Source organism: Acanthopagrus latus, chromosome 19, assembly GCF_904848185.1.
Source record: "Acanthopagrus latus isolate v.2019 chromosome 19, fAcaLat1.1, whole genome shotgun sequence".
In the NCBI taxonomy this organism is placed as follows: domain Eukaryota; kingdom Metazoa; phylum Chordata; class Actinopteri; order Spariformes; family Sparidae; genus Acanthopagrus; species Acanthopagrus latus.
The window spans coordinates 18,311,104-18,336,355 of record NC_051057.1 but is presented as its reverse complement, the minus strand read 5'-3'; the positions used below and the strand labels follow the sequence as shown (position 1 = coordinate 18,336,355).

Below are 25,252 nucleotides of genomic sequence, written 5' to 3'. Positions count from 1 at the left end.
GTGCAACGCCGTCCCCGCGAAACATATTTCCCGGCTCGACGAGAGACGCTGTTCGGCGATCTCTTACCTGTTCGCTTCACGGTGCAAAAGAAGAAACACACTGCGATAATAGATTCAGCCTATTAATATTCCGGGTGCCAGTACCATCTGTCTCATCGAAACTAGAGGATTTCCTGGATTCACGAAATATACAGCACGTCCAAAAAAATAAGGTCATTGGTAACGTGAAATGAGCAGAGACAACTGGTTTATTAATCAATTAGATAATTAATCGCAATGCCACAGTTCATTATTGTTAAACTTGTCCAATGAAGCTGCTTTGGGGTGGCGGCCGACCCGTCCTACAATCACAAATAGCACCTTTAAAGGACGACACAATTTCATGCGTTTTTACTTTGTTTATATGTGGCGGACCCTGCCACGTCTCCATCTTCAAACAATAATCTGGAGAACTTATTTTCCTCTGAGAACAGTTTGTTTATTCAGTTACAGAAAATATTATTTCTGAGTTTGTATTATTGCCTCAGTGATATTGTATTAATTAAAAATTCTGGGTTTTAAATTCTTATCCAAAACTACACAGAGCCCCTTCCATCAATAGCAAACTGTTACTTTCTGTAAAAGGAAAAGAAATAAATTAAAGGTACCCTTGACTCCCGATGCCTTGAGTCAGGCCATTGTTTTGATAGTCTATTAGGCAATCAATAATATTATGTCAGAGGGAAGTCTATCGCACATCACACCGATGAATAAAACATGGAACAAACGTCCTGGGAGAGACAATCCAGCATGCATTAGTCAGACGGCCCAGTGACGCTGCCAAGTAAACAAAACACAAACTGGCAGCTTTTCTTCCCCCCTAAAGCTAAAGACACATACAGAGAGAGGCAGTAAGAGCAAACACACATACAGTATGCAGCGAGGGCAGCCCCAAACATAGTGCTTGTTTGTTGGCGAATGAATGGAAGCATTGAAAACTGAACATTTCTCGTCTCAGTGCAGCCGGCGACAAAGGGAAAAGCAGCAAGTGAGAGGCAAGTAGCTGAATTTGTGAATCGTGCCTGTCTCAGGGCTGAACAGCTGAAACTCATGAATGTTACTCGAGCATCCAGCTCAGTCAGCCCTGGAAAAAAGGTGAACACTGAGAATTCAACAACCCTTTTTTTTCATGTCAACCATCTTATATGAGGTTAAAACAGGAAGTGCTTGAAAGGGTCTTTGTTCCTCTTGGAAAGCTGCATCACATTTCCCCACGCATCCTCGAAGGTGGAGGAAGAAGGGGGGAGAAAGAGAAAAAAAAAAGTGACCTCTCCTTTAATGGGCAGCTGATGATGTCATATCACTACACACAGATTCTTTGGTCTCCAAGTAAACCAGCTCATCTGCCTGCTGATTGGCTGGCCGTCCTCGAGAGGGGGAGGGTGTTTTTTTTTTCCTCTTCTTCTTCTTTTCCCTCTTGCTTCTGTATTAATCCCTGTGCCTGAGTGAGCTCATCTCGTCTTTTTTCTTTCCTCTCTTTCTCTCATGTAACTTGTGTCAAAACAACAGTTGTAGTCCTAGCTGCACACAAAATTGGATAATTAGGGGACTGCATTGTCATTAAAAGATGATGAGGTGTGTGGGTTTTCTGCTCAGGTTTTTTAAGTAATCTTATTAACAAAACACTTTAGTGTTAAATTGCTGCTCGAAATCCATTAAATTAGCCTTATTCTTGCTTTCCTCAGCTAAATCTATTTCCTCAAGTGCTCTTTTAATCCTCAGGACTCATCGCCTGTGGCCCGCTCCTTGTTTTCTTGGCTGTGATGAACAGTGGCCTGAACTCCAGCATTGCACTGGTTGCCCTCTGCAGTGAAACACAATGCCAAGCGCCTCTATCACAGTCAAGTCTGGGGCTACAGGTGACCAGCTGTCTGCCTGTGTTCCTCTCCTCTGGGACAGCTGGAGCCATCAATCAGCTCCCCCTGAGCCCCGTTGTGTCCGTCTGCCCCGCTCTGACCACCACCGCCGCGACAACAACAACATCAGACTGTCTCATCTGGTCTGTCGCTGCTCCAGGGGACACCTCTCGACTTCTATCAACACGAACGTTGTTGTGAACGTATACTTTGCTTATTTTCAGGCTTTTCTGAGAAAGCTTTCTGAATCCAAGCTGACGTTCTCCTGCTTCTTACTTTGAATCAACCCAATTGCCAGAATAAACGCTGGCAACGGACGTCTTAAAACTGTGTTACTTTATGTTAAATGTTCAGTTTTGTGCTCATGTTCTGATACAAATATCCAGTGGCAAATGTCTCACCTAGCTGTCGCCAAAAAAAAAAAAAAAAAAAAACAGATAGAAATTGTCCTGGCTTCTTGGTAAAAATATCCAGTGGTTTCGTGCTTAGAAATGTTGAAACAGTATCTCAAACAGCGGTCTCTCACTTGGTCGCCACAAACACAACTGGAAAATGTCCTTATGTCTGGTTATAAAAAAACAGAGATGGAAGATGTCCCAACATCTTTTTAATAACATCAAGTGGTTTCACGCTTAAGCATGTGCATCAAACAGTGGACTCTTACTTGGCAACCATCTTACCTAGCTGTCGCAACAGGAACAGCTGGAATTTGATACAAAAGCAAACTGAAAAAAATGTGTTGTTAAAGATATCCAGTGATTTTATGCTAACATGGAGGAAATCACTGTCCAAAACAGTGGTCTCTTGCTTGGCTGCCAACTCACCAAGTTGTCGCCTCAAACATAGCAGGAAATCCATCTGACGCCTTGCTTTAAAATATCAAGTGGGTCCATGCTTACAAACTTTGAAACCTTGTCAGGAACAGTGGTCTCTCACTTTGCAGCTGCCTATGCTAGCAGTCACCTCAAACATGGCTGGAAATTGTCCTCATGTCTCGCAATAAATATCCAGTGGTTTCATGCTTACATGGTTGAAACCCCACATGAACAGTGGTCTCTCGCTTGGCAGCCATCTTAACTATCCGTCGCCACAGACACAGCTGGACATTGTTCTGATGTCTTGTTAAAAATAACCCGCTTTGTCTCCACTGACGTTGCCAGTGGTTTCACGCTTACAAGTGTTGAAACGGCATCCTGAACAAGGGTCTCTTGTTCAGGTCAGCTGTCTGGCTTAGCTGCCAAATCACCAGCATCCCCTCCCCCACCTGACAGAAAAGTCAGCTCGTATAGATGTAATCTGAACATGATTGTCGGAAGGTTGATGTGGCGCGTATGTAATGTACAGGTTTAACGACCCGCGGTTTGCAGAAACATACAATCCAACATTTCACTCTGGCAACCGGGCTCCTTGAATCGTGCCTATTTATTGACGGCTTTGGCATTTCACTCCGCGGCCCCGGTCTTCACCTCGGGAGCAGTTTTATGATGCCTCTGATGGCCATAAATTGATACATTGTTGAGGCCACTCCACGCAGCACGTGCAGTCACAGGCCTTTCTCCCTCCGCAGATGGAAAGCATTGAAGCCCATTATTGTGCTCTTGGAGGGGCGTCTTCCACCATGAACTCTCTGGCACACTTTTAAAGAGAGTGGCCTTAATATATTCAGGCCCGATTCAGTGGCTTTGGCACAAGGGCCCCCATCCCCCCCCCCATGCTATACACACACACACACACGCAGTTCTTTTTCTTGGAAGAGAGGATGAACATGTGTGAGTCGCACTGTTCCCTGGAACTTCTCCTTGTTTATCAAAAAGGGAATTGATGGGTCTGACAGCGGACTTCAAAGAACAACATAAAAAGCATGAGCTCCACCGCCTAAGACATTTCCTGTTTATCTCGAGAGAACCTCATGAAGGACACTTCATCAAAGACCCAACACCAACGCAGGAACTCACAACAAAGTCTTTACTCTCCCCGCTTACATAATGTCCGTCCATCAAAACAACACTGTAGAAGGTGTGTCAGTGATACGATGTTTGCCAGAGCGTCGCCTATAATTAGGATTTACTCCCGAAACCAAACCGTGCGAGTGTCAGAGTGAGGGAGAATGTCTCGGGGGCTCTCGTCGGACAGAGGGCTAATTGTTAATGTTGGCGATCATTAGGGGGTGTTTTTTCTTTCTTTTTTTTTTGCAAAGGGAGCAGAATTCCTCAGTAATGGCTGTGACTGCTGCTGCCGCTCATGTGACTGTCGGTTTCTTCCTCCGGGCCGTGGATGGCTCATTGTTGGGACTTAAAGAGTTGCAGGACGACAGGGAAGCTAAATGGGTGGAGTCTGTCTGGACATACAGACTCCCGGTCTCGTACTGGAGCATTGCCCCGTCATACACACACACATATACACACACACACACACACACACACACACACACACACACACCCTCACCTACAATGACACACACCTTGGGTGCGGGAAAACAAAAACAAAACACCAGTCTGTGTTTCTATTACGACACAGATAACAACAGATTCCCGTCGCAGATAGCGCTGCTGAGTGTTTGTTAACCTGATCACTTGTTTAGCTACTACACTTTCTTTTACTGCCTTGCTCTGCCTCGAAGCAAATGGTTACACATTTTCCGTCTGAGATCGTTTTATTTTGAAGGACTTTGGATACTTAAAGTGTCCAGTATTTCACAATAAACAGGCAAGCAACTGCAGAAAATCAGAGAAAATAACATAAAAATGATCTTGTTTCCTTCCCCTTTTCCCTCTAAAGGTGCGCTATCGATCTGGGTTGACTGATTTGACATTGATTTTTATCCCCAGACAAGCTAGATAAACAAACTCTCTTTGTTTTCATGACTGAATAAGCTGAATAAACAAACTGACCTCAAAGGACAACACAGTTTATATAATATGTGTGGCGGACCCTGCCACCTTTTTCTAATTTCAAACCTTGTTCTGGGGACCTTATTTACCTCTGAGAGCTGCTAACGGTGTGAATTTCCTCTCTAAAATCAACATAATGCCCCTTTAATCATCGCGTTAGCTCCTCAGATTGATCCCCAGGTTGGCATCTAACTCTCTACACACCTTCTTCTACTTCCCTCATTGTTTCTAGCGGCAATAACAACAATGCAAAGGTTGCAGTAACACTTTAAATGGCCCCTTCGTTCCTCGCTGTAATGACGGTGCAGTCAGGCTGTAATACCGATTAAATGGATACCTTGATCTTGGCTCTTTATTGAGGTAATGCGATTAATCATAGAAAACAATAACTTCTTCTACCTCTTTCACAACGGTTACTTGCCGGGATCTTTTGTCAGGATCTTTAACGTTTGCACTAACATCCTCATGTCAAAACCCTTCACGCTAACTGTTTGTAATAAGACGACATGTAATGTATCCTCTTTGTTTTTGTTAATCAGCAGCTTTTCTCACATTGGCACTACAGCTTCAAGTGAGTTGCATGGCCAGCCGTGATCTCTGTTATCTAACACACCTCATTATCACAATGGCGCTCGCTCCTGTTTAAATGCTAATTTATGGCCCCGGTGAAACTACTACTACCCCCAAAGAAAATCAAGTAAATCCAAACATTTGCACACTGTATCTTGTCGTCATTTCATTATGTATCACTTATAATCTTGGAAAGCAGGACTTATTTTCTGCTGTCATTCAGCTGGATGTGCTTGTTTTTCCCCTGAGGGCGACGGGGCCTCGGGCTCGACAGTCTAGTGAGAAAAGGGCCCTCTATTAGCAGGAGACAATTAGCATAGCTCTATGTACACAGCTTTAGGAGACCTTTTCCCCCCACGCATCTGAGTCAAGCACCTGTATTGACATTGGCAGAACACTTTGCCTCGGTGTTCAGGTCCGGCTGAGAATGAAAGCAGAGCATGTCAGTGCGCTCGCCCTCGGCAGCAGGACTTGTAAATACCTCCGAGGATTTCAACGGAGCTGGGAGAGGGTGTGTGACGCCGCCGCTTCCCAGGAAGACAATGATTCAATCAACGGTTACAACACGGTGGAATTTCAAATATTGTGCTGATGTAAGATCATTAATTAGCTGTGAAAATTCGTTCTTGACCTTGGGAACAGCCGTTTCAGGGTTTTATCTAGGGGAGCAACCAATTCCCCACACCAAATTGAAGATTTATTTAAAGGGGCAGCTCTTCTCTTCTTCTGAAGTTTAACAGCCTCTAATGACTTCAACTTTTTCAAAACTGTTACATAACATTTTCTTTTTCCTTCAAATTAGATTTAGATTCAATTTCAGGGAAACTTATTAGGAACTAGTGCAGCTTATTTTCGAAATAACGGTCAGAAGGCTTCTAAAAAAAAGGCAAATTTAAGCTTCCTCTTGCCTTTCAGCTCTCCTAAGACATAACATAACATAACATTCAATAACATCATAATTTTTAACACTTTGTTTTTCTTTTAGTGAGCTTTAAAGGTATAGATGGATTTTTGGGTTTGTTTTGTTAGCTGTTTCCCCCTGTCCCTGTGTTTGTGCTAAGCTAAGCTAACTAGCTTTAGCCTTGTATTTTACTGACTGTATGTGTAAGGTGTCAATCTTCTCGCCTAACTCTTACCAACAAAGCAAAACCCAAATTTCCCAAAAGGACTTTTCTTTAAGGGCTTTAAGGAAAAAATACCAGAATCTTCCTTAAAAATGTCCATCATGTGTAAAAGTTTTATACACTGGAAAATGTGAACTCCCCTGAAACAACAAAAGATCACATCACTTTGTGAAACCACCAGTAAACTGAACCGTCATTATGATACAAAAACTATAAACAGATCACGTATCAGCTGAGTCTGGGTTCATGCGACGTGCCGTGAATCATTACGAGAATGTAGTTTTGATCGTTCCTTATAGTAAGCCAGACGTTTCCTTTGAAACCGCATTTCAGTTCTGTGTTCCATGAAAAAGAAACTGAGTCATAATTTCATACAGCTTAGTCAGTGTTTTCCCTTGACTGGAAACAAGCCCTGCCACAGAGCGCATTACAGCACGTCACTATTAGAGATGATGTTATCTGTGCGGTGATGATAATGTTTCTAACTGCACAACAGTGAGCTCATACGGGAGACAATCTGAGGAGCCGCGCGCAGTTCTTTCTTTATTTATCCGAAGATGTTTTGGAGATGGTGCCGATGGAGGGGAAACATGACAGCATAACACACTGCTGCTTTCCTGGTGAAAAACCACACATCTCCAAAACATCAGCCCTGTTTTTCAGCTCCAGTGTAGGTTCACTGTCCTTTGAAACCCACGTATCTCCAAACTTTTTTAGGATCTAAGAATAAAACAGATGGTCTTTAATCTACAATCTTCAGTTTCTAGTCATTCATTTCTTCATTGGTTGTTGCTTTTATTCTCTTGTCAACCTCTCTGGGTGCCTTAATGTATTTTGTTCAGTGATTAATGTTAAGAGTTATCAGTTAAATACATACACCTCATTAGGTGCTGTAGACTGATCTATCCCGTCCAGCAGTGATGGAATGTAACTAAGTACATTTACTCAAGTACTGTACATCTCCTCTCAAACACTGAACTGTTTTACTCCACTACATTTACTTTATACCTTTAATAATAAAGTTAGATAATAGATAATAGAAAACTATGCACTATAAATATATATTTCTACTTGTAAATGTGCTATTTATTTGCAAATTTTGACAGAAAATGACTTTTGATACCCAAGTACATTTAATATGTGATACTTTAACTCAAGTATTGTTAGTATAGGTGACTTTTACATGAATCAAAGTAATATTTTATGGTGATATCTTTACTTCTACTCCAGTATAACTTCAATCAGTATGCCTTTTATGTATCTATCTAGTTACTTCGCAGACAGCGAGCTGCATCAAGAGCTAAAGATCAATTATTTGTTTTATCTTGAATAAAACCCATAGTACACATTATGTACCTGCATTTAAACACATTATTTATGTACTTATACTTGTTCTTTTGTTATTCAACTACATTTACTGCCAGATAATTACCTCTCTATCCATCTATCTTGTTGTCATTAACCTAATCCAATCCAATATTAAAGCAATGTAGTTTGATTACTCTCCGTTACTTTTGGATTACCACACATACCCAAGTAGAGAAGAGTATCAAGGACCAATGTATATCTTTATTTTAACTTGATAAAACTTCATTTCATTGGAATCCAGCCACATGTATTTGGCTCCCAATGACGTAATCCCATTACGTGCATTACGTTACTTCCCCAGAATGATGATTTTTGCTCGTGACAACAAACAACTTGACGTGATTTGACTTGATATCTGTCCGTCTGGTAACCCGACAGCAGCACATTTCCTCAAACTCACCACCAGAGGCTCTTTAAAGGCTGAAGGCCGCCTGTTATTTTCTTTTTTTTTTTTCTTTGATTATAAACGACCCATTCCCGTCATCACATTAAAATGACCATCATTTTAATCAGCGCGTCCCTCTCATGCAGGTCTAGTAGTGGGCTCGTATGTGCACGGTGACATAGGAGGACAAGGCAGGAAGCGGCGTGGGCAGCCTCCTTGTGTCACCGCCTGCGTCAGACCAGACGCCAGGAGGGAGTTTTCCACTGACGAAAAAGGCTGCGCTTCTCGGCAGTCTGCTACAGACAAGGGAAGCGCTTCAGCTGGTACGGAGCCCCGTGCGGCGGACACACGCAGACAATAGCACCGAGGAGCCGTCTATATGCGGGGATAAAGCGCCGTGTTCCTTCGTGCCATTTGGATTACCCACACTGTTATCCTCCATCGGCTGTTTACACCCTCCCGACGCTGATTTTTTGCCACTGATGGTGATCGGATACGCGAATTGGTGGTGAGTAAAAAAAAAAAAAAAAAAAAGGGACAGAATGGAGAGTTCGCTGCTGCTGAGGAGCTGATTGAACCAGCGTTATTTTCTGTGTGTGTTTCACACAGAAGCCGGAGAGTTGTTGGATGTTGTGTCGGGAGGCATTTAAATGTTTAAAAGGTGCCCCTGTGCGTGGACGCTGTTAGGCGCGATCTTTGGGTAGATTTCTCGTAGAAATAAAAGCCACTTTACGCGCCGTGGTTCTGGTTAACTTGACGCTTTATTTCTAAATATTGACATGATTGGCGGCTCGCTGGAAGTGAGCTTTAACTGGCGGCTGCTTCACACACACACACAGGTGATCACAGTCGGGTAATGGCAAAGAAATATAATAATTAATCGATCCAGGCGAGATTCCAACGATCCCCTCCTTTGGCTCGCCTATCGATTTACGCATCGATCACTTGATTAATCGGGTTTTTTTTTATTTGTATTTTATTTTAGCAACTTCCCCTGCTCCCCTGAAGAACTGCCCGTCCTACTTAACATCACAGCGTGTGTTTTTCGGCTGTGGATTCATTTCTGTGAACTGTTGATGAGGTCGGCTTTGTGTATTCGGAGTTGTGTCTCGTTCACCTCAGCGGTGCTGGTGCGCCTCTTGTAACTCGAGCGACTCCTGAAGGCACTACATGTGAGCACACACAGCTGACAGGGGCTGCTGTCATTAGAATTAGCATTAATCACGAGGAATGATCGGGTCAACAGGGAGGGAGACAGACAGACGGGGGGGTGCAGAGAGCAGCAGGCTGAGCTGCACGTGAACGCATCATCGAGATTTAATGATTGATTGCGCGACTGGCGATTTTAATATTTCACCTCAGCGAGCCAGGTGTGGAAAATGTTGAGCGCCTTCATTGTTTGAACGGTTTTTATTTTTCCAACCCTCTCCTCATGTCAGCACGTGGATGTTTCCTTGACGCGTAAATACACATGTGCGCTCGCTCTTTTTTTTTTTTTTATTTTCTCATTTGATTATCTCATCAGGAGCTGCTATTAACGCGTTTAATGTGAAATGACACCGGAGTCTGAGGCTCTCCCAGAGACTCCACACTGGCGGGATCTAATCGTCTCTAGCGCGACCTCACCCGGATCATTTTTGGAATCATGTTTTCTGGAATTAGGCTACAGAGAGCTGAATGATCCTTTGTTTACAGAGAGGGAACATGGCACTTGCTGCTGTGCATTTCATTCCTCAGGAATTTGCAGAGATGTTGAATGACTCTTTCTCTGCCCTTTATATAATACAAATTTTCCATTTTTGGCTTACAATTATTATTAATATTATTTTTGCACCCTGATGCAGTGTGTTGCATATTTCTGTGACTTAAAAAAAAAGAAGAAAGAAAAGAAAAAGGCGTGAAGGCAACAAAAGCCCTGCAACATTTGGAGGAATTTTCAACATCCCATACCTCCATCTCCCCCTGTACTCAGCTAACCTTGTGGTGCCTGCAGCTGTCAGACACAGTACTGATAAACTGGAAGATGACCACTTCCTGTGCACTGCAGTATATGTTTCACAACCTCAGGAAGCTCACACACACTTTTAGTATCTGCCTCCCCAGCTGGGAGAAGAAGGCAGCAGCAGCAGCAGCAGCAGCAGTGCCGAGTTCAGACAAGGTTGTCTGTGCCTGCTTCATTTCGGTCACGCAGGATGGCCCCCACGCTTTTGTGCCTAGAGACGACTAGAGAGAGAGTGAGGAGAAGAGAGGAGAGGAGGGGGGAGGTTCTGTGTGTGGAGGGGAGTCTGCTGACGGTCTCCCACACAGCAGCGGAGCAGCTCCCATCTGCTTTGTCCCCTCTCTCCCAGCATTCTTCAGTGTCCCAGACTGGAGCACGACCCCTGAACCCACAGCCACCTCCTCCGTTCCTCCACACACACACATTCGGAAACCAAAAGCTGCATGTTTGCTGTTATGCAAAGGAATTCCTCACTTGAGTTTCTCAACTCTGCTTTTTTTTTTCTTTCCTTTTTACACACACTGGCATATGCAAATCTCTCAAAACTAATTGCATATTTGTGTTTCACTTCCTCTAGCAGTCAAAATGCAATGTCTTCTTTCTGTTTGTAAATCATTCAGCGGACACAGTTTGGCTCCTGAAAGGCTTCCCGGCCATTCAAGTTTGGCCTGCACGGCAGATTAATGACAGCTGAGGGTATGCGAGGCGCACGTGCAAGCTAATACCCTGTCAGGTGTGGCTATAGGAAAGGTAGCTCGCCTCAGATGCCTTCTGGGAGCAGGACTTTCCAGTGGTTAGCAGCAGAAAACACATCTGGGTTAGATAGAGCCTGTGTTCTTCTCCCACTATTACAGCAAGAGCACTGCTGCCAAAGTGGAATTCCTGCGGTTTTGGAGACATGACATTATTTATTTGTTTTGTGCAGTCCTCCCTCCTTCTTCCCACTACCTCTCCTTTTTGGAATCAGCGAGTGCACGGGTCGAGGCAGCTAGGGGAACAGAATGTTTCTGTGGCACAGTCACAGCGCCGAGCTCTGGGCTTTTCAGCGAGAGAACAACAGGCTCATAGAGGAGAGAGGGAACGGGAGCAGCTCTCGCCGCATTGTTCCAGCAGGTGGAGCGCTTCTGAGGAACAGCTGAGTCGAAGAAATGAGCCAGTGTTTCCCCCAGCTGTGCGGGAGCTGGAATCCAGCCCCGCCGTCAACCTTGATGGCTCTGATCAATTACCTCCGTGTTCTCGGCGACAAGAGCTGGAAGTGAGAGGTGCGATAGCCTCGAAGCCTGGAGGAGGGGGGTGGGTTTGTTGGACGGCCTGCCCAGACACGCTTGCACACACGCAGGAAGACTCCCAGGCTCATCATTATCACATTTTATGAGCACTCAACTTGCTCAGTCAGTCATTCAGATGCTGCACAGGGTTGTCAGTGTGCCGTGTAAACGCTCTCGGCTGGCCAAGTTTAGTGCAACTTGTCGCTCCCACCCACACTGTTATCAGCCGCAAAGGGGCTGAACATTCAGCGTCAGGGGGCAAAGTCAACTGTGACTTGTCCTGTTGGACTGTGGGGCAGATGGAGGCAGCTGAAACAAGCTGCCGGGTGATGTCAGAGATCCACGTTCACATCTCTTCTCATTTAGGTTTTTTGTGTTTTTAAATCGTTTTTTTTTTTTTTAAACTCGTCTCTTTCTGCACTGGGAAAGCTAGACACAAAGGTCGGGATCGTTCCATCTTCACAACCTTTTTTTTTTAAAAAAAACTATTCTGTAAAGTGAATGGTGGAGCAAGTTGCCGCTGAACGGTCTCACAAGTGATTGACTCCACCTAAACTTTTTAACATTTCAAACATCCTCCCCTGTTTGAATAATTTAACGTTCCCTAATAAGAGCTTGAGTAGCTGTCCGCAGATAAAATAGAAATGAATTGGGATTCCGAAGTCATATTAGCAGCCTGTAGCTGCATGTATCAAGATGATCTCATTCGGCTGACATAGTTATGCATCTGACTCGAGCAGTGAAGTGCTTCTGGTGACAAATCTCGTCGCCTGAGATTTATCTTCCCAACTCCGTGACAACTGGCTGGGGAGCACCTCGGCGGATGCGTCCTTTATCTGCCTGCCTGTGTGCGGTTGATGGAATGACAGTGATGCATAATTTAGTGCGCGTTGAAAACATGCTGTGCTCCCTCTCTGGCTCGGCTGTCCGATCACATCCATTCTCCATTTAGACAGACATTCACAGGCGCTGCCTTTCTCCAGGAGCCTGGGCTCCGAATTCTCCTCTTTTATCTTTGTTCTTTTTTTTTCTTCTTCTTCTTTTCCTCCCTCCCTCCCTCCACTCCTTTTTTGCAAATGAGTCATTGCACGATTGTTGTCTTTTTAGCCCCAGTCCCTTGTTCCGTGCTCTCTTCTTGCTCTCCTGGCCTTGTTCTCTGGGTGCAGCGGTGGCTGAGCAGGCTGAGAAGCTCCAGATTGACTACAAGCCGTCCCCTTGCCAGGATTAACCTCTCGCCATTGTTTCTGCCCGTTGAACAGGATTAACAAATCAATGTGTCAGGTAGACTGCAGTCAAGAGACAATGACCCAGTTCTGACACCACTGCCCCCCCACCTCTCTCCCTTCTCCACCCCCTTCTGCCTCACTGCAGCTTTTAATTAAAAAGACTTTGCTTAGCTGGCGCTATGCACTCCCCTGAGGATGCCTCACAGCTTTGTTTTCATTTTTTTTTTTTTCACAGTGAAAGGGAGGAGGGGAGGTGGTATGGCAAAAATGTAAGGTGAATTCTTCCTGTCCTTCTCGTGTGGCGTTCTGAACACACTTGTTGTCTGATCATTGCACACATGAGCAACAGATGCTGCGCCCAGGTGTTCCTAAATCGTTTCAAGGCAAATCCCATGATGTGATGATATTAGAGGCCGCGAGAGGCGTCGGGAGATTATTTCCCGCTCGATTTAGTAAAGGCTGGGAAATAAGCAGCTGGTCACAGTTCGAAGGAAGCCTTTTTTTTTTTTTTTTGGTTTGTTGCATACTGTAGATGAGGCGGCTTGACCTATCGCAAGGTGATTCATTCATCATACGTACTCTGGGGACAGCAATGTCTGACTGCAGCAGGAACAGTAACCCCGTTTACAGCTGCAAAGCCGCCCCCCCGTCACCCGTACGAAGGTGTCAGCCTCCTGCCCTTGACTCTGCCTTCGCTTTTATCCTTGTCAAAAAAGGCAGCATTGCTTTTGCATAATTGCTCCCGGTTGCATGCTGAATTGACCCTCCCCTTGTATACCTGCTCAGGCTGTTCCTGCCAGTGCTGACAGTTGCATAACACCCTGATAAGACAAACCAGGCGCGCAGCAGGTCACGCATGGAGTGAAGGTCTCTCGCTTTTGCAGGATCTGTGCTCATGACGTGTGCTGCCTTTGACACATGTCCTCTGAGGAGCAGCGGTCACAAATTAGCCTCTTGGCGGAACAGCATGTTCAGTCAACTAATTGACATGTTTGGGACATAAATTTAACTTGTTTAAAGCTCCCGACTCTTTAATTAACTAAAAGAAATCTATGAAAAGCAAACAGAAAAGTGCAAAAGCGATTTTTGAAAGTTCCTCATAAACATTCTCACATAATCATAGGTATTACCAAACAAATATTTGAGCGCACACCGCTAAAAATAAACGACGATTGAAATGCATCCACGACATGCTCGAGTTGCAGCAGCTGCGAGTGATTTGGCCGCGACCCCGAAGACAGTAAACAGTTTGATGGTGAAATGATCGCATTTATGCGAAAAGTAAAAGCCTCCTTTCCCATTCCACATCATCGAAGGGAGTGTCTGCGCTGGAGCCGAGCCCAGTCCCGTCTCTCCCCCCCTCTACCCTCACTTCCTTCCTTCCTTCCTTCCTCCCTCCACTCCTCTATCCCTCCTTGTTTAAGTTAGGAAGAGCTCGGCCCACGGACCGTGACGATGGCCTGTCTTGTCGGGCACTCACCCGTCGCCTTGCACTTCCCAGAAGTTGTGAAGATTCTCTGTTGTTTGTCAGAGCGACGTGACGCAATGATGTCCCGTTACCGTTAAAAAAACACAGCACCAGTGAACCTTCCTTCCCTCCAAACGTGTTCGTCTTTCGTGTCGTGTTTTTTCTGCTCTAAGGAGACAAGAGCTTTATTTGCTCAAGCTATGATAGAATTAGGCATTTTCTAAACAGTTTTCAGAGATAGCAGGCGATATTTTTGAAGACTTGGAGCGTGAATGGCATCCCCCTCCTCCCGTGAACCGGCGGTCATCTTTTCTCTCCTGTCTCTGCCTGTCTGCCCGTGTGTCTCTCTCAAAGGATTGATTGTTTTTATCGCTGAAGCAGCAGCCTCTCTCACGGGAGCTCTGGAAGAATACATGCAGGAGTTGCATAACAAAACATCTTTGAGTATGCATAGCTGTGCATATTTACTACGAGGGCCGTGTGTGCATGTTAAACAGGGTAGCTGGCTGTGTTAGGTAGGCCGCCTTTAGGGGAATGATGCAAAATTAAATGTCTACGGCGAGATGATTTGGTCACCTCTGCGCTCGCCCCTTCTCTCTAATCAATGTATTTTCAGAGCTGATGGGATCTGGAGGAGGGTGAAGGGTCCAGTAATTGTTGACTTATGCGAATAGGCCTGATTGATTGCTTCCTGTGCCATGGCTTATTTCCCCTCTCAGCTGAGTGCAGCATGAGATCGGGGATGCAGACGGTCTCACATGGCTGAGCACAGGACTCGGAACAAGGCTGTGTGTGTACAATAGCTTCCGTGCAGCATGGTTCTCGCTGTGTTATACTGGCAGATGCTTTACATTCATGTGGCAAAACTTGAATCCTTTAGCGATCAAAGCTGTTAAAATAAGAATGAATAATTAAACTAAAACCGTCTCCGTCTCTGCTCTTTCTCCCGCAGATTGTTCGCGCTGACGCCATGAGTGGGCTTCTCAAGAGGAAGTTTGAGGAGGTGGATGAGGACCCATGCTACTCCTCACCCTCCTCCCTCTCCTCTGCCTGCTCGGGCTGGGACTCGGAGGGGGAGAGCTGCTACTCGGACACCCTGGATTCCACTCCCAGCAACCCCAGCTCCCCGGCAACAAATTTCAACAGTGAGTGTCCTCTTCCAGTGATGCTAAATCATAGAAAGAGCTGATGGTACATGCTTTTTAATGCGCTCTCTCGCCTTGTCTTTACGGCTCCGCGGAGGCTCTGATAACAAACCCATAAAAATGGGGGAGAGTTAAGGAATTTAGGCAGCTGGCAGCCCATGAAACATTTCACAGAAATGATTTCAGACTTCTGCAATGAATACCCCTTTTGATTTCATGCCCTGAAGCTGCAAATGGCTAATCGCATTATGCAGTGGCTGCTCACCTTGGCACCGTATCCACCTTCTTCCCCGAGCCTCACAGACAGACAGACAAGACCGCCTCACCTATGCCGGAGAGGTGTGGGCCGAATGGCTTCGGGGTGTTTCTGTCTGGACCTGGGTGCGTCTGCTGGCCTTTCAGGCACCAGTCGAGGCTGGAGAGGAATTGTAGAGCGGGGAGAAGGGCAAACAGTTGTGAGGTTTCCAGGATGGTGAGGCAGGGAGCCAGGAAGAGAAGCGTGGCAGGTTGCCAAGGCTGGGAACACACAGAGCCTTGTCTGAAGCCCGGGCATGCACCCAGCACAGGTGCTGAAAGAGGCTGGGTGAAGGGATACAAAAAAGGAGGGGTTGGCCAATCAAGAAAAGAAGGCATGCAAACACGTCGAGAAGAGCAGATTGTGCAGACCATTATAAATCCGGTGTTTGTGTTGGACTGAAAGTGGCCTGCCATTGTGAAGTGAAAGGGGGGGAGCCAGTAAAGCTATCCCATTTAGAAGCAGCAGAGAAGGTGTCATTTGTCTCCTCAGGGTGTCATAAGCCTGACTGGATTTGATGGATGTGAAGCTGAAACTGGCAGTTCCTTTCATCTGTATTACCCCTAGCGGCAGAATAGACGACACAGTGGGGCTGTTGCCTGTACCTGCACGGGGCTAAAAGGTTGCTTCAGTTATCAGATTTTCCCAGTTTTGGCTTCTGCGACTTTTGCAGCCAGTTGTTCAGGGTGTGTCCTTAGAAAGCTCCTCGGCTGAGAAATTGTGCAAGGAATTCCCCACCGCACAATAAAGGTAATGCTCAACACATGTGGAGCACCAGCATCCTCAGAGAAACATCGGCTCTGGCGGCTCAAGCAGGGGAAAAAGTTGCTTGTCCTCTTGTTGAATATTCCTGGGCCGAGGAAGTGGAATTTATAATAAAGATGGAATAGTTGTTGGACTTGTTCCCACATGTGGTTCCACTCTGATTCCCATATGGTTTTATTGTGTTTGGGTATAGAAAGATGACTGGTCGCTGTGGGTCCTGAATGTTTTTACCAGAGAGAGGACCTTTGACTCCTCTCAGTCAACCGGCCCATTTGTGGAGATTTTCAGCTTGCAGGACAACCAGGGTGGGCAGCTTTTTTATTTCTGTCCAGAGAGCTACACTTCCACCCTCCACCTCTTCCGGAAGCCCCGAGCATTTACTCACCAGTTTGTGATCCTGGCAGCTCTGCTTCCTCTGCTGTGTCGGCCACCGAGGGGAAATTCCTGGGCTGGGTGTTTTTGGTTTTTTTTTGTTCTGTTGTATGGTGAGAAAGAAGGCTGAATGGATTTGTGGTAGTTTAGGTTTCACTTTACAGGATGCAAGCGTGTTGGACTCTTGTTAGCAGTGTCTTTTAATTGGGTACATGATAAGGCTCAGTTGAAGACTAGGGCAATGAATCAGAGGGGTGTCCTTTTACAGTCTGTTCAGCAGGGTTTGCACAAGCTTAAAGACCTCAAGCGGTGGGGCATTATGCCATCTAGTGGCACATAAAAGAAACTGCGGCAGCTCAAAAGAATTCTGTGCAAATCTATCCAACCCTTATCTCCTTCTTGGATAAGGTGATTCTAAACCTGCTGTTTCTTCATCCACAGCAACATCCATCCTAAAGAAATCCAAGAGAGCACGGCGAGGCAACGTGACGTTTGACCAGGTGAAAGTGTTCTTCTTCCCCCGGTGCCAGGGATTCACCAGCGTTCCCAGCCGAGGAGGATGCACTCTGGGCATGATGCAGCGCCACAGCGTCCTCCGCACGTACACGCTCGCCGAGTTTGCCGTGGAGCAGCGGCTCCTACGCAGGGAAAAATTCCTCAACAGACTCAGGGAGGAGAAGCTGGAGGCTCTCAAACTGAAGGTGAGCAGACTTTCCACTATGTGTATGGAATAATCAGCCAAATTTCAGTGCGACAATTAATCATTTGGTGCCTTTCGTTCTCTCCAGCTGACTAAGAATGGAACCCAAGAGAACGAGGAGGCGGAGAAGCTCACGGTGGACGACATCCCGGAGCAGGACATTGACATCAGTGGAACCAACTTGGAGGAGGGATCATTCCTCCAGCCTTACACGCCGAAACGCCGCTACGCATTGCTCAAAGCAGCCGGTGTGAAGAAGATCGACAAGGAGGAGAAGAGGCAGCTGCATGAGCTGAGGATCTCCAGGGAGAACTGTGGTTGCGACTGTCAGGGCTTCTGCGAGCCTGAGACATGTAGCTGCAGCCTGGCTGGCATCAAATGCCAGGTAAGAGCTGGAAAGAAGTTCAACGATATGGTCTTTGACATACAGATGCTACTCTACTTATTTGCATTTTAGAAGTAATTTAACAGCTTCCTTTTTACTTCTGACAGATGGATCATTCCTCTTTCCCATGTGGCTGCACCAAGGACGGCTGTGGAAACACAGAGGGCCGCATCGAGTTCAACTCCACCAGGGTACAGACACATTACATCCACACTATCATGAAGCTGGAGCTGGAGAAGAGGCTGGAGGAGCCGTCGAGCACGGAGGAGGAGGAGGAGAACGCAACCTCCCTACCAGCAGTGCCCTCCTTCCCCTTAAACTCACAACTGCCGGCAACTGGAGAGAACAGTTGCAGCAGCGATATGACAGACTCAGACTCTTCAGGTCAGAGTGAGGACTCCGAGGCAGGCGAGGGCCTGTGCCAGCATCGCACCCCTCTGGATGTCGATGAGAAAGGCCTGAGCCGCATTCTCAGTTTCAGCGACACAGAGAACTGCTCGAGAAGTAGCCGGGATGGTGGGGAGCGTAAAGACATGTGCTGCCAAGATCAACGGCAAGAACAACAGCTGCCGTCTACGGAGGCTTTTAGTAGCTTTAGCATGGTGGACTTTGTTGACGAGAATGACAATATAGACGCTGCACTGTTGGATCACACAGACAATCGAGCAACAGCCATCTCAGAACTTTTGGATGAGAATGCCAACCAGGGTAACGCCCTATTCCATAGCAGTAGCGTGCCACGCACGCCCTCCCCCACCGTCGATCGCTCTGCGAGCTACAACATGGACCTGAGTCTCTCCTCAGAGTCAGACCTGGAGTTCTTCGATGGCTTCCCCTGCTTGGGGCCCAGCTCGCTCTTCAACTCCCTGAAGGAGTACGAACACGTGGACAACTTTTTTCAGTTTCAGTTGCCTAGTTACCCAAGCCTCCCTCCGGCGAGTGACCCAGGGACCTGCCTCCTGGAGTCACTGATTGGCCTTTCAGAATCCGTCCCAGAACCCCCCGCCACATTTACAGACAATCAGCTGTTGGAGGAAGCCATGAAATTGTCTGTGATGGAGTCTGTGAAAGTTTGACAAAACGTGAAAATGTGTGGACAGTGCAAGGAAAAAAAAGAGGGGTTTGGGAGAGGACTGAACATGCACATAAGAAGTGATTTGGGAGGAAGCTGTGATTTCCCTTTTGCCTAATAAATGTTCAAATTCCAGACTTGCCTTCAAAATGTTAGCAAAGCAGTTTGGGAATATTGCTGTGTGGAGATGGCAGCTAGTGTTAAAAGTGGGGGAAAAAAAAAACTAGAGATCAATTTGGCTTGCAGGCCCATAGAAACCAATGATGGCTCTCAATTCCTAAGAAAGCTCTTTTAACCAAACCAAGATCACCAACCATATGCTAGACAGGAATCAACCTTAACCTGGGGCCAGGTTGGGAATCTCAACACAGCTGAATGTGCACCTCAGGGATTTTTTCTAGCTTTCTAGCTTTTGGAGGCAATGTATGGTGACCATTGCTGTGATGGCCTTCACATGAAACCCGAGTCAAATCACAACAAAGCCCTGTTCATGTCCTCCCTTTGACTTGAGTAGGTAGGGTCCTCCCTGTGTTGAATCCTGAAGCTAGTGGACTCTTTCTCCTCAAGATCTCTCCCAAGGGTCTTATATGGTACAAAAATGAAAAAAAAAATCCCTCTAAAAGCTCCTCGATCAGCACTTTATCTGTGAAAAAAATACATAGTTATGTATGAATAGGCATTGTTTTGGTTGTATGGGGTCGATTCAACAGTCAACGCTAAATTATGGAGTTCCTTATTTATGAGCCGGGTAACTAGAAAATAATGCTCATACCATTAAAAGCTGTAGCTGTATTGTCTTTTATTACTTTTGTTTTAAATTATTTCCTCTCATGATTTTATTTGTATTTATTTCAGATAAAAGCCTACATTCACTCAAGAAGCACTGTGGTTTGATATTTTTCACCTGAAAGTGCAATCTTCCTTTTTCCTTTTTTTTTTTTTTCCATATCACATTTATGCGTTGCTATGGGAACCGGGACCACAAGTCCATCAGAAAGTATTTAATATCTATTCTCTTATACATTTAACTTTTATTTCCTTTTATTTTGGTAACTTATTATGTCATCATTTCATTAGTTATTTAATTTAAGACATTCATGGCAATAAAATGGGGTGTTGTGAAGTTTACTGGATGTGCCTGCTTATCAGGGGAGCCATGCCTGCCGACGGTGTGTGCACAGTGCTTCCATTTAAGCTTTGGGACTGAAAACTGTGGAATCTCCCTAATCACTGAAACTAAATTATGGGTCTGTTGTATCGCTGCCTATAATGTAACCATAGAAAATTACACTAATATTTTGTAACTAATTTATGTAGGTTGACAAATGAATTCTAATCACTGACAAATTGAATATTTTATTAAGAAAGCAAAATGAGTCATTTTCAATCCGGGACAACCTTTGTAATATATGAATTATAGAGAAATGTTATACTTATGAAGGTGATCGCTCTCTAGCATTCTGAAGTATTTTTCATAGGCAGTCTTATGGTTTGATATTTTAGCAAAATGCCACTAAAAAAAAGTAAGTAAATTGCAAAGATCAATTTGATTGTATTCTGAATTTTTTGGAAGTCTGTGACTTGGGTTGCATTATGTTATAAATGACACATGTAAAGGGGCTTTTGTGGATAAGAACTGCATATATTATACAATTCCTATCGCACACAAACCCTGAAAAATTGAAGAGTTGCCTCGTTAATTAAAGAACAAGACCTTTCGAAGGTGATTCCGCTGTCACCTGTGTGAGGACACTAGAGAGTTGATGTACATATCTCACCCTTTCTACAGCTGTTTCAACAGCCTTTCTGGACCCTTTAGAAATTATGCATGCAGGTCCTGTTTGTTAAAACTTGTTCTGATTAATTGTATACTTTGAAAAGTGCTGCGTGCACATTGGAAATGTATTATTCGCTTTTTGCCTTTTTGATTACTTTGAAAATCCATCCGATATATGTTCATACGCCATGAAGAGGGCACTGATTTTTGCAAGCAAAACATCTGTTTCTCTTGTACAAAAACATCAATTCTCATGAAGAAATGGCAACAGTGAGTGTTTATCAATGTAATGTATTACAGTACAGCTTTTTTAAATTTTATTTTCAAAGAAACGTGTCTTACTTTTTGCCTTTTGTGTTGTACATATTTCTGCTTGAATGGTCCTGCAGAGCAAACAAAGCTGCTTTATTTTTTACATATTCACACTTTAACCTGCTGTTCAAAAAAACTGTTTCTTTCATCTTAGCCATTTTGACAGCCTGTCCCTCCAAATAATAATAAAAAAAAACATTTTCTAAATGCTTGACTCTGTTTGTCACATCCTAATTTGTTATGATTAGATTTTTACCCATCCTTCAGTGTTTTATAGGGTCTTGTGCATGTAAAAGATCTTGAAAGTCAATAGTTAAGCAGAAAACACTGCTCCTGAACGCCTCATCAGTAGTACCACCTTCAATTCCATGACTTTGTGTCATCATACTACTTCACCGTATTACATATTTGTATAATTTATGCCTAGCATCTTGTTCGGCACATGATGATTAATTCTGCTCAGCTTCTCTGGTGGTGTTGTAAGCAGTGCTGGCACAGGCGTGTGTGAGCTGACCAATCAGAAAGAGTATTTAGTAGTGGGGACTTAAAACAGCTGAAACAGAGCTGTTTGCACCAAATCCCATATCAGCTAAAATTATAAACCATATGCTCTGAAAATGGGGTTTCAACAATATGAAGTTGATGTGTAATGCTGCAGAGATGTCTACTGAAGTTAGCATGCTAACAAGCTCATTCCGGCCTGTTCTAGCCAACAGCAGCTACAGTTAGCTGACTTTAGAAGTTACACGTGTGATACACAGCCCCCTATTTATTTGGGAGCATGAATTCAAGAAGTGGCCGGCTCTTACATATTGCACCTTTTAATGACACGTATTCCTCTAAAAAGAACGTTGTGCTGCATAAAATAAGCTTGAAGCTTAAGCTCAGGGCAGAGGATAAGCAAACAGAAAGTGACCAGTCACTAGCAAGACCAGCATGTTGTGTTTTGATTTGCATATTTTATGTCTAGGCTTGTTAACTGCAAACATTTCCAATGGTTTCATGTTTTAACCCAATACAATAATTATATTTTCTCTGGTGTTAAATGCAGTACATGTTCCCGCGCACATGCAGAGGTTTTCTTTTTGTTTTTTTGTCTAAACCACAGGAATTCATCTGTGGTTTCTGGTCTCCATGGTTAAGAGAAAAACACTTGATGTGATGTCATGCTGTAGTCTCCTGACTACCACTACAAACATATGCCCAGTATTCCCAGACGGGCCAGTGGTAACTACATATAGCTCACATTTGGCCACCATTAACAAAACCTGGTTCTTGTTAAGTCTTTAGGTGGATGTGATTCTGACATTAAAGAGGGTTTAACTCCATGCCACAATGCCACTTAAGCCTTTATAGTCTAATAGAAGTCCCGTCCCTTTGGTCTTTGGTTTGAAGCATCCTGAGGAATTTTCCATCCACTGGGGGTCACAGCCTGAGAGGTCAGAGGATCAGGCTTGTCACCATGCCTACCTTTGACCCTTGCAACCTTTTTTTTCCCTTCATTTTAAGACTAACTGTAGGCAACACCACAAAATGCATCCAATGTGCAAAACATTTGAGACTGTGAGAAAGTACAAGAGTGTCAATCAGCACATGACAGCCTGAGAGAAGTCAGAGTTGTGTTTATGCAAAACATGAACCACTATCGCCACCCTCTGGCCCAATGTAGAAATACAAGTAAGCATTTACTGCATGTAACACACCAATGAGTGGGATGCATAGTCATTTTATTTGACTGGTTCCATTTGGCAGATTGGACGAGTTTACAAAACCTGAAATAAAACGTTCAAAGAAATAAAAGTCAGGCAGTATAAATATGCAGATGTGGTGACATTCTCAGAATCACATCGTGAAGACTCACTGAATAGATCCAGTCTTGGAAGGAAGAGACTCTGGTGAAGACGGTGGGTTTGTTCACTTGGTTGCACATGCCTGCTGGACCGTAGCTGACAACACCATGGACTCTCCAGGCTCCACCGGTGTAACAGTTCAGGGGACCTCCAGAGTCGCCCTGGGACAGAAGAGACATGAGTACTGCTTTGTGGTATTGCTGATTTACCTTAAGTACAAGATTTGAGTACTTATTCCACATCTAGTCACTTGTTGTCGGGTCACAGATAATACCCTTTAACTCACCTAAAGATCACTTTAAAGGTGCAATATGTAACATATGTATGTATTGTTTTCTGACTTTTTCTTAATGTTTGCAAACTAAATATCATACATATTTCACCATCAAAATAAAATGAATATTAAACCTCCTGCATTAGACTTATGCACACGTGGGTGTTCACTGTACCTGGCAGCCTGAAATGACTCCATCCCCTCCAGCACACACCATGGTTTCCTTGGCAAGGCTGCCCCACCAGTTAGGCTGGGAGCAGACTGAATGTGCCACCACAGGGATGGCGGCCTCCTGCAGGATGGCAGGGACAGTCCCGTAGACTGTGAAAAGAGTGAGGAAAGGGGTAGTGCAGGAATGTTTTATTAGACATCGATAAATGTGTGCATGGGACATGTATGTGATCATGAGTGTCTTCTTACAGTCAATAAGTCCCCAGCCAGTGATGTAACAGGTGAAGCCATTAGGCATTGTCTCGCCAGGGTAGGGAAGATCAGCGAGAGCCACGTAGCCGTTGTCGTACACAGGCTGAGACAGTCTCATGATGGCAATGTCATTTCTGATAACAAAAATGCGGTTGATGAAATACTTTTTTTTCTATTAGCTTGCCTTCTTAAAATGTGTCTCAATGAAGAAAAGGGGTCTGACTTGCTGTCACCTTACCCGTTGCCAAGGTCACCAGTCCAGCCAGGATGGACAGTGATCCTGTCCACGCCGATGAACTGCTCACTGCCATCATACTCGTACAGGTTATACTCACCAGCCACCACACGATAGGTACTAGCATCCATGCTGGAAGGAACATAGGAGGCAAAAACACACCATGATTACCTACAATTTTTATTCAGCACACAAAATTTAAGCGCAGAGCAGGCTTGATAAGATCCGTCCCTGACTATTTGGTGCATTCAGTTTGACGCAAACAGAGACATCTAGATAAAGAACGAATATTTAGTATATTGACGACTGTAAGGACCAATAAGAGACTCAACCTGAGGATGCAGTGGGCTGCAGTCATCACGTTGTAACTATCAATGATAGTGCCTCCACAGATGTGGTAGTAGCTGCCATCATTGTATGCATCCTGCTGGAGAGAAATCTGAGAGACAAAAAGAAATTATTTCGTATAATGAGGACTAGTAGCAACTCAGTTCTGAAGGTGTTTGCAGAATCCCAGTTGTAGAGAATCACTGTAAAAAAAAAAAGAAAAAAGAAAAAAAAATTAAACAAAACATGCCTGTGTGTTTTACCTGCCACTTCCATTTGTTGGGTGGAGCATTGCTTCCTCCTATGACCCTCTCATTGTGCACATTATGGTTGAAGGGTTTCTCAGCACAAATCAGCCCTTTGGTGCACAAAAGAACATGAACGTGAAAAAGAGTACGGTGGGTGGTGCAAAGTGTTTGTATTTATCTGCAAAAACTTACCAGCGAGGGACAGGAAAGCCACAAGCCCAATCATGATGGAGCAGTGATGAGCAGTGGTAGTTCAACTATTTATATCAGTCTGAGACTGGAAGACCTCCAGGAAGTGTGAGGCAACAAGTTACCAGCCAACATCAGCAGTCCATGTGATAAAATCCAGAACCTGCACCTTGCCATGTTGCACTGAGGCGTGGAAAAACACAGTGGAAAACTGTATTTTCTTTACAGGTAGTCAGAAATCATATGAATCTCTCAAGTCAACATAGACAGGCCTAATTTTATAGTCAGTGTTAAATAGTAATGGTAAATGTACTTCTATTTTCATTCATTTTGAAAACTAAAAAACAAGAGAGCTCATATTGCTTATCATGGTGAGAAGCGAGCAGGTGCATTAAGATGTAGGCAGTATAAGCCAGACCACCTGTAAAAAAACTCGACTGGAACACAGAGTTTCCAGCAGATAACTGATGCAACTGATCAGCAATCCGTGAAATGTTCCACAGCCTGTTTACAGAGTAGGACTTACTTAAAAAAAGGACCTTAAAAAAATAGACAGATTCTTATTTCAATCAGGGGATTCAGATATATATTCAGATGCATAAAAAAAAGTCAAAAAAAAGTTTTGAATATCTCGATTTATTAGGTTAATGTCTAAAAATATGAACTTTCAAAATGTAAACATTCTTCTG

General features: G+C 44.5%; 2 protein-coding genes across 2 annotated transcripts; one reads left to right on the top strand and one right to left on the bottom strand.

The window, feature by feature from the left end:
* The first annotated feature begins 15,147 nt into the window (after window positions 1–15,147).
* csrnp1b (cysteine-serine-rich nuclear protein 1b) lies at window positions 15,148–18,932 on the top strand. Its single transcript, XM_037079218.1, has 4 exons — window positions 15,148–15,339; window positions 17,213–17,472; window positions 17,560–17,856; window positions 17,964–18,932. Exons 1-4 carry the CDS (start codon window positions 15,165–15,167, stop codon window positions 18,930–18,932), a joined length of 1,701 nt encoding a protein of 566 aa, XP_036935113.1. The 5' UTR covers window positions 15,148–15,164.
* A 3,791-nt stretch (window positions 18,933–22,723) lies between these two features.
* On the bottom strand, window positions 22,724–24,631 carry LOC119008969 (elastase-1-like). Its single transcript, XM_037079765.1, has 8 exons — window positions 24,567–24,631; window positions 24,390–24,484; window positions 24,132–24,238; window positions 23,803–23,931; window positions 23,562–23,698; window positions 23,317–23,462; window positions 22,879–23,028; window positions 22,724–22,789 (listed from the first exon to the last, which is right to left on the bottom strand). The coding sequence occupies exons 1-8, from the start codon at window positions 24,598–24,600 to the stop codon at window positions 22,781–22,783; spliced, it is 807 nt and encodes a 268-aa protein (XP_036935660.1). The 5' UTR covers window positions 24,601–24,631; the 3' UTR covers window positions 22,724–22,780.
* Window positions 24,632–25,252: the final 621 nt, after the last annotated feature.

Coding starts and splice junctions, on each gene's coding strand:
- csrnp1b (XM_037079218.1), top strand. CDS start 15,165: ATGAGTGGGCTTCTCAAGAGGAAGTTTGAGGAGGTGGATGAGGACCCA. Junction 17,473..17,559: donor TGGAGGCTCTCAAACTGAAG/GTGAGCAGACTT, acceptor CGTTCTCTCCAG/CTGACTAAGAATGGAACCCA. Junction 17,857..17,963: donor TGGCTGGCATCAAATGCCAG/GTAAGAGCTGGA, acceptor TACTTCTGACAG/ATGGATCATTCCTCTTTCCC.
- LOC119008969 (XM_037079765.1), bottom strand. CDS start 24,600: ATGATTGGGCTTGTGGCTTTCCTGTCCCTCGCTG. Junction 23,932..24,131: donor GCAGCCCACTGCATCCTCAG/GTTGAGTCTCTT, acceptor TGTTCCTTCCAG/CATGGATGCTAGTACCTATC. Junction 23,463..23,561: donor TGGCTGGGGACTTATTGACT/GTAAGAAGACAC, acceptor CTCTTTTCACAG/TCTACGGGACTGTCCCTGCC.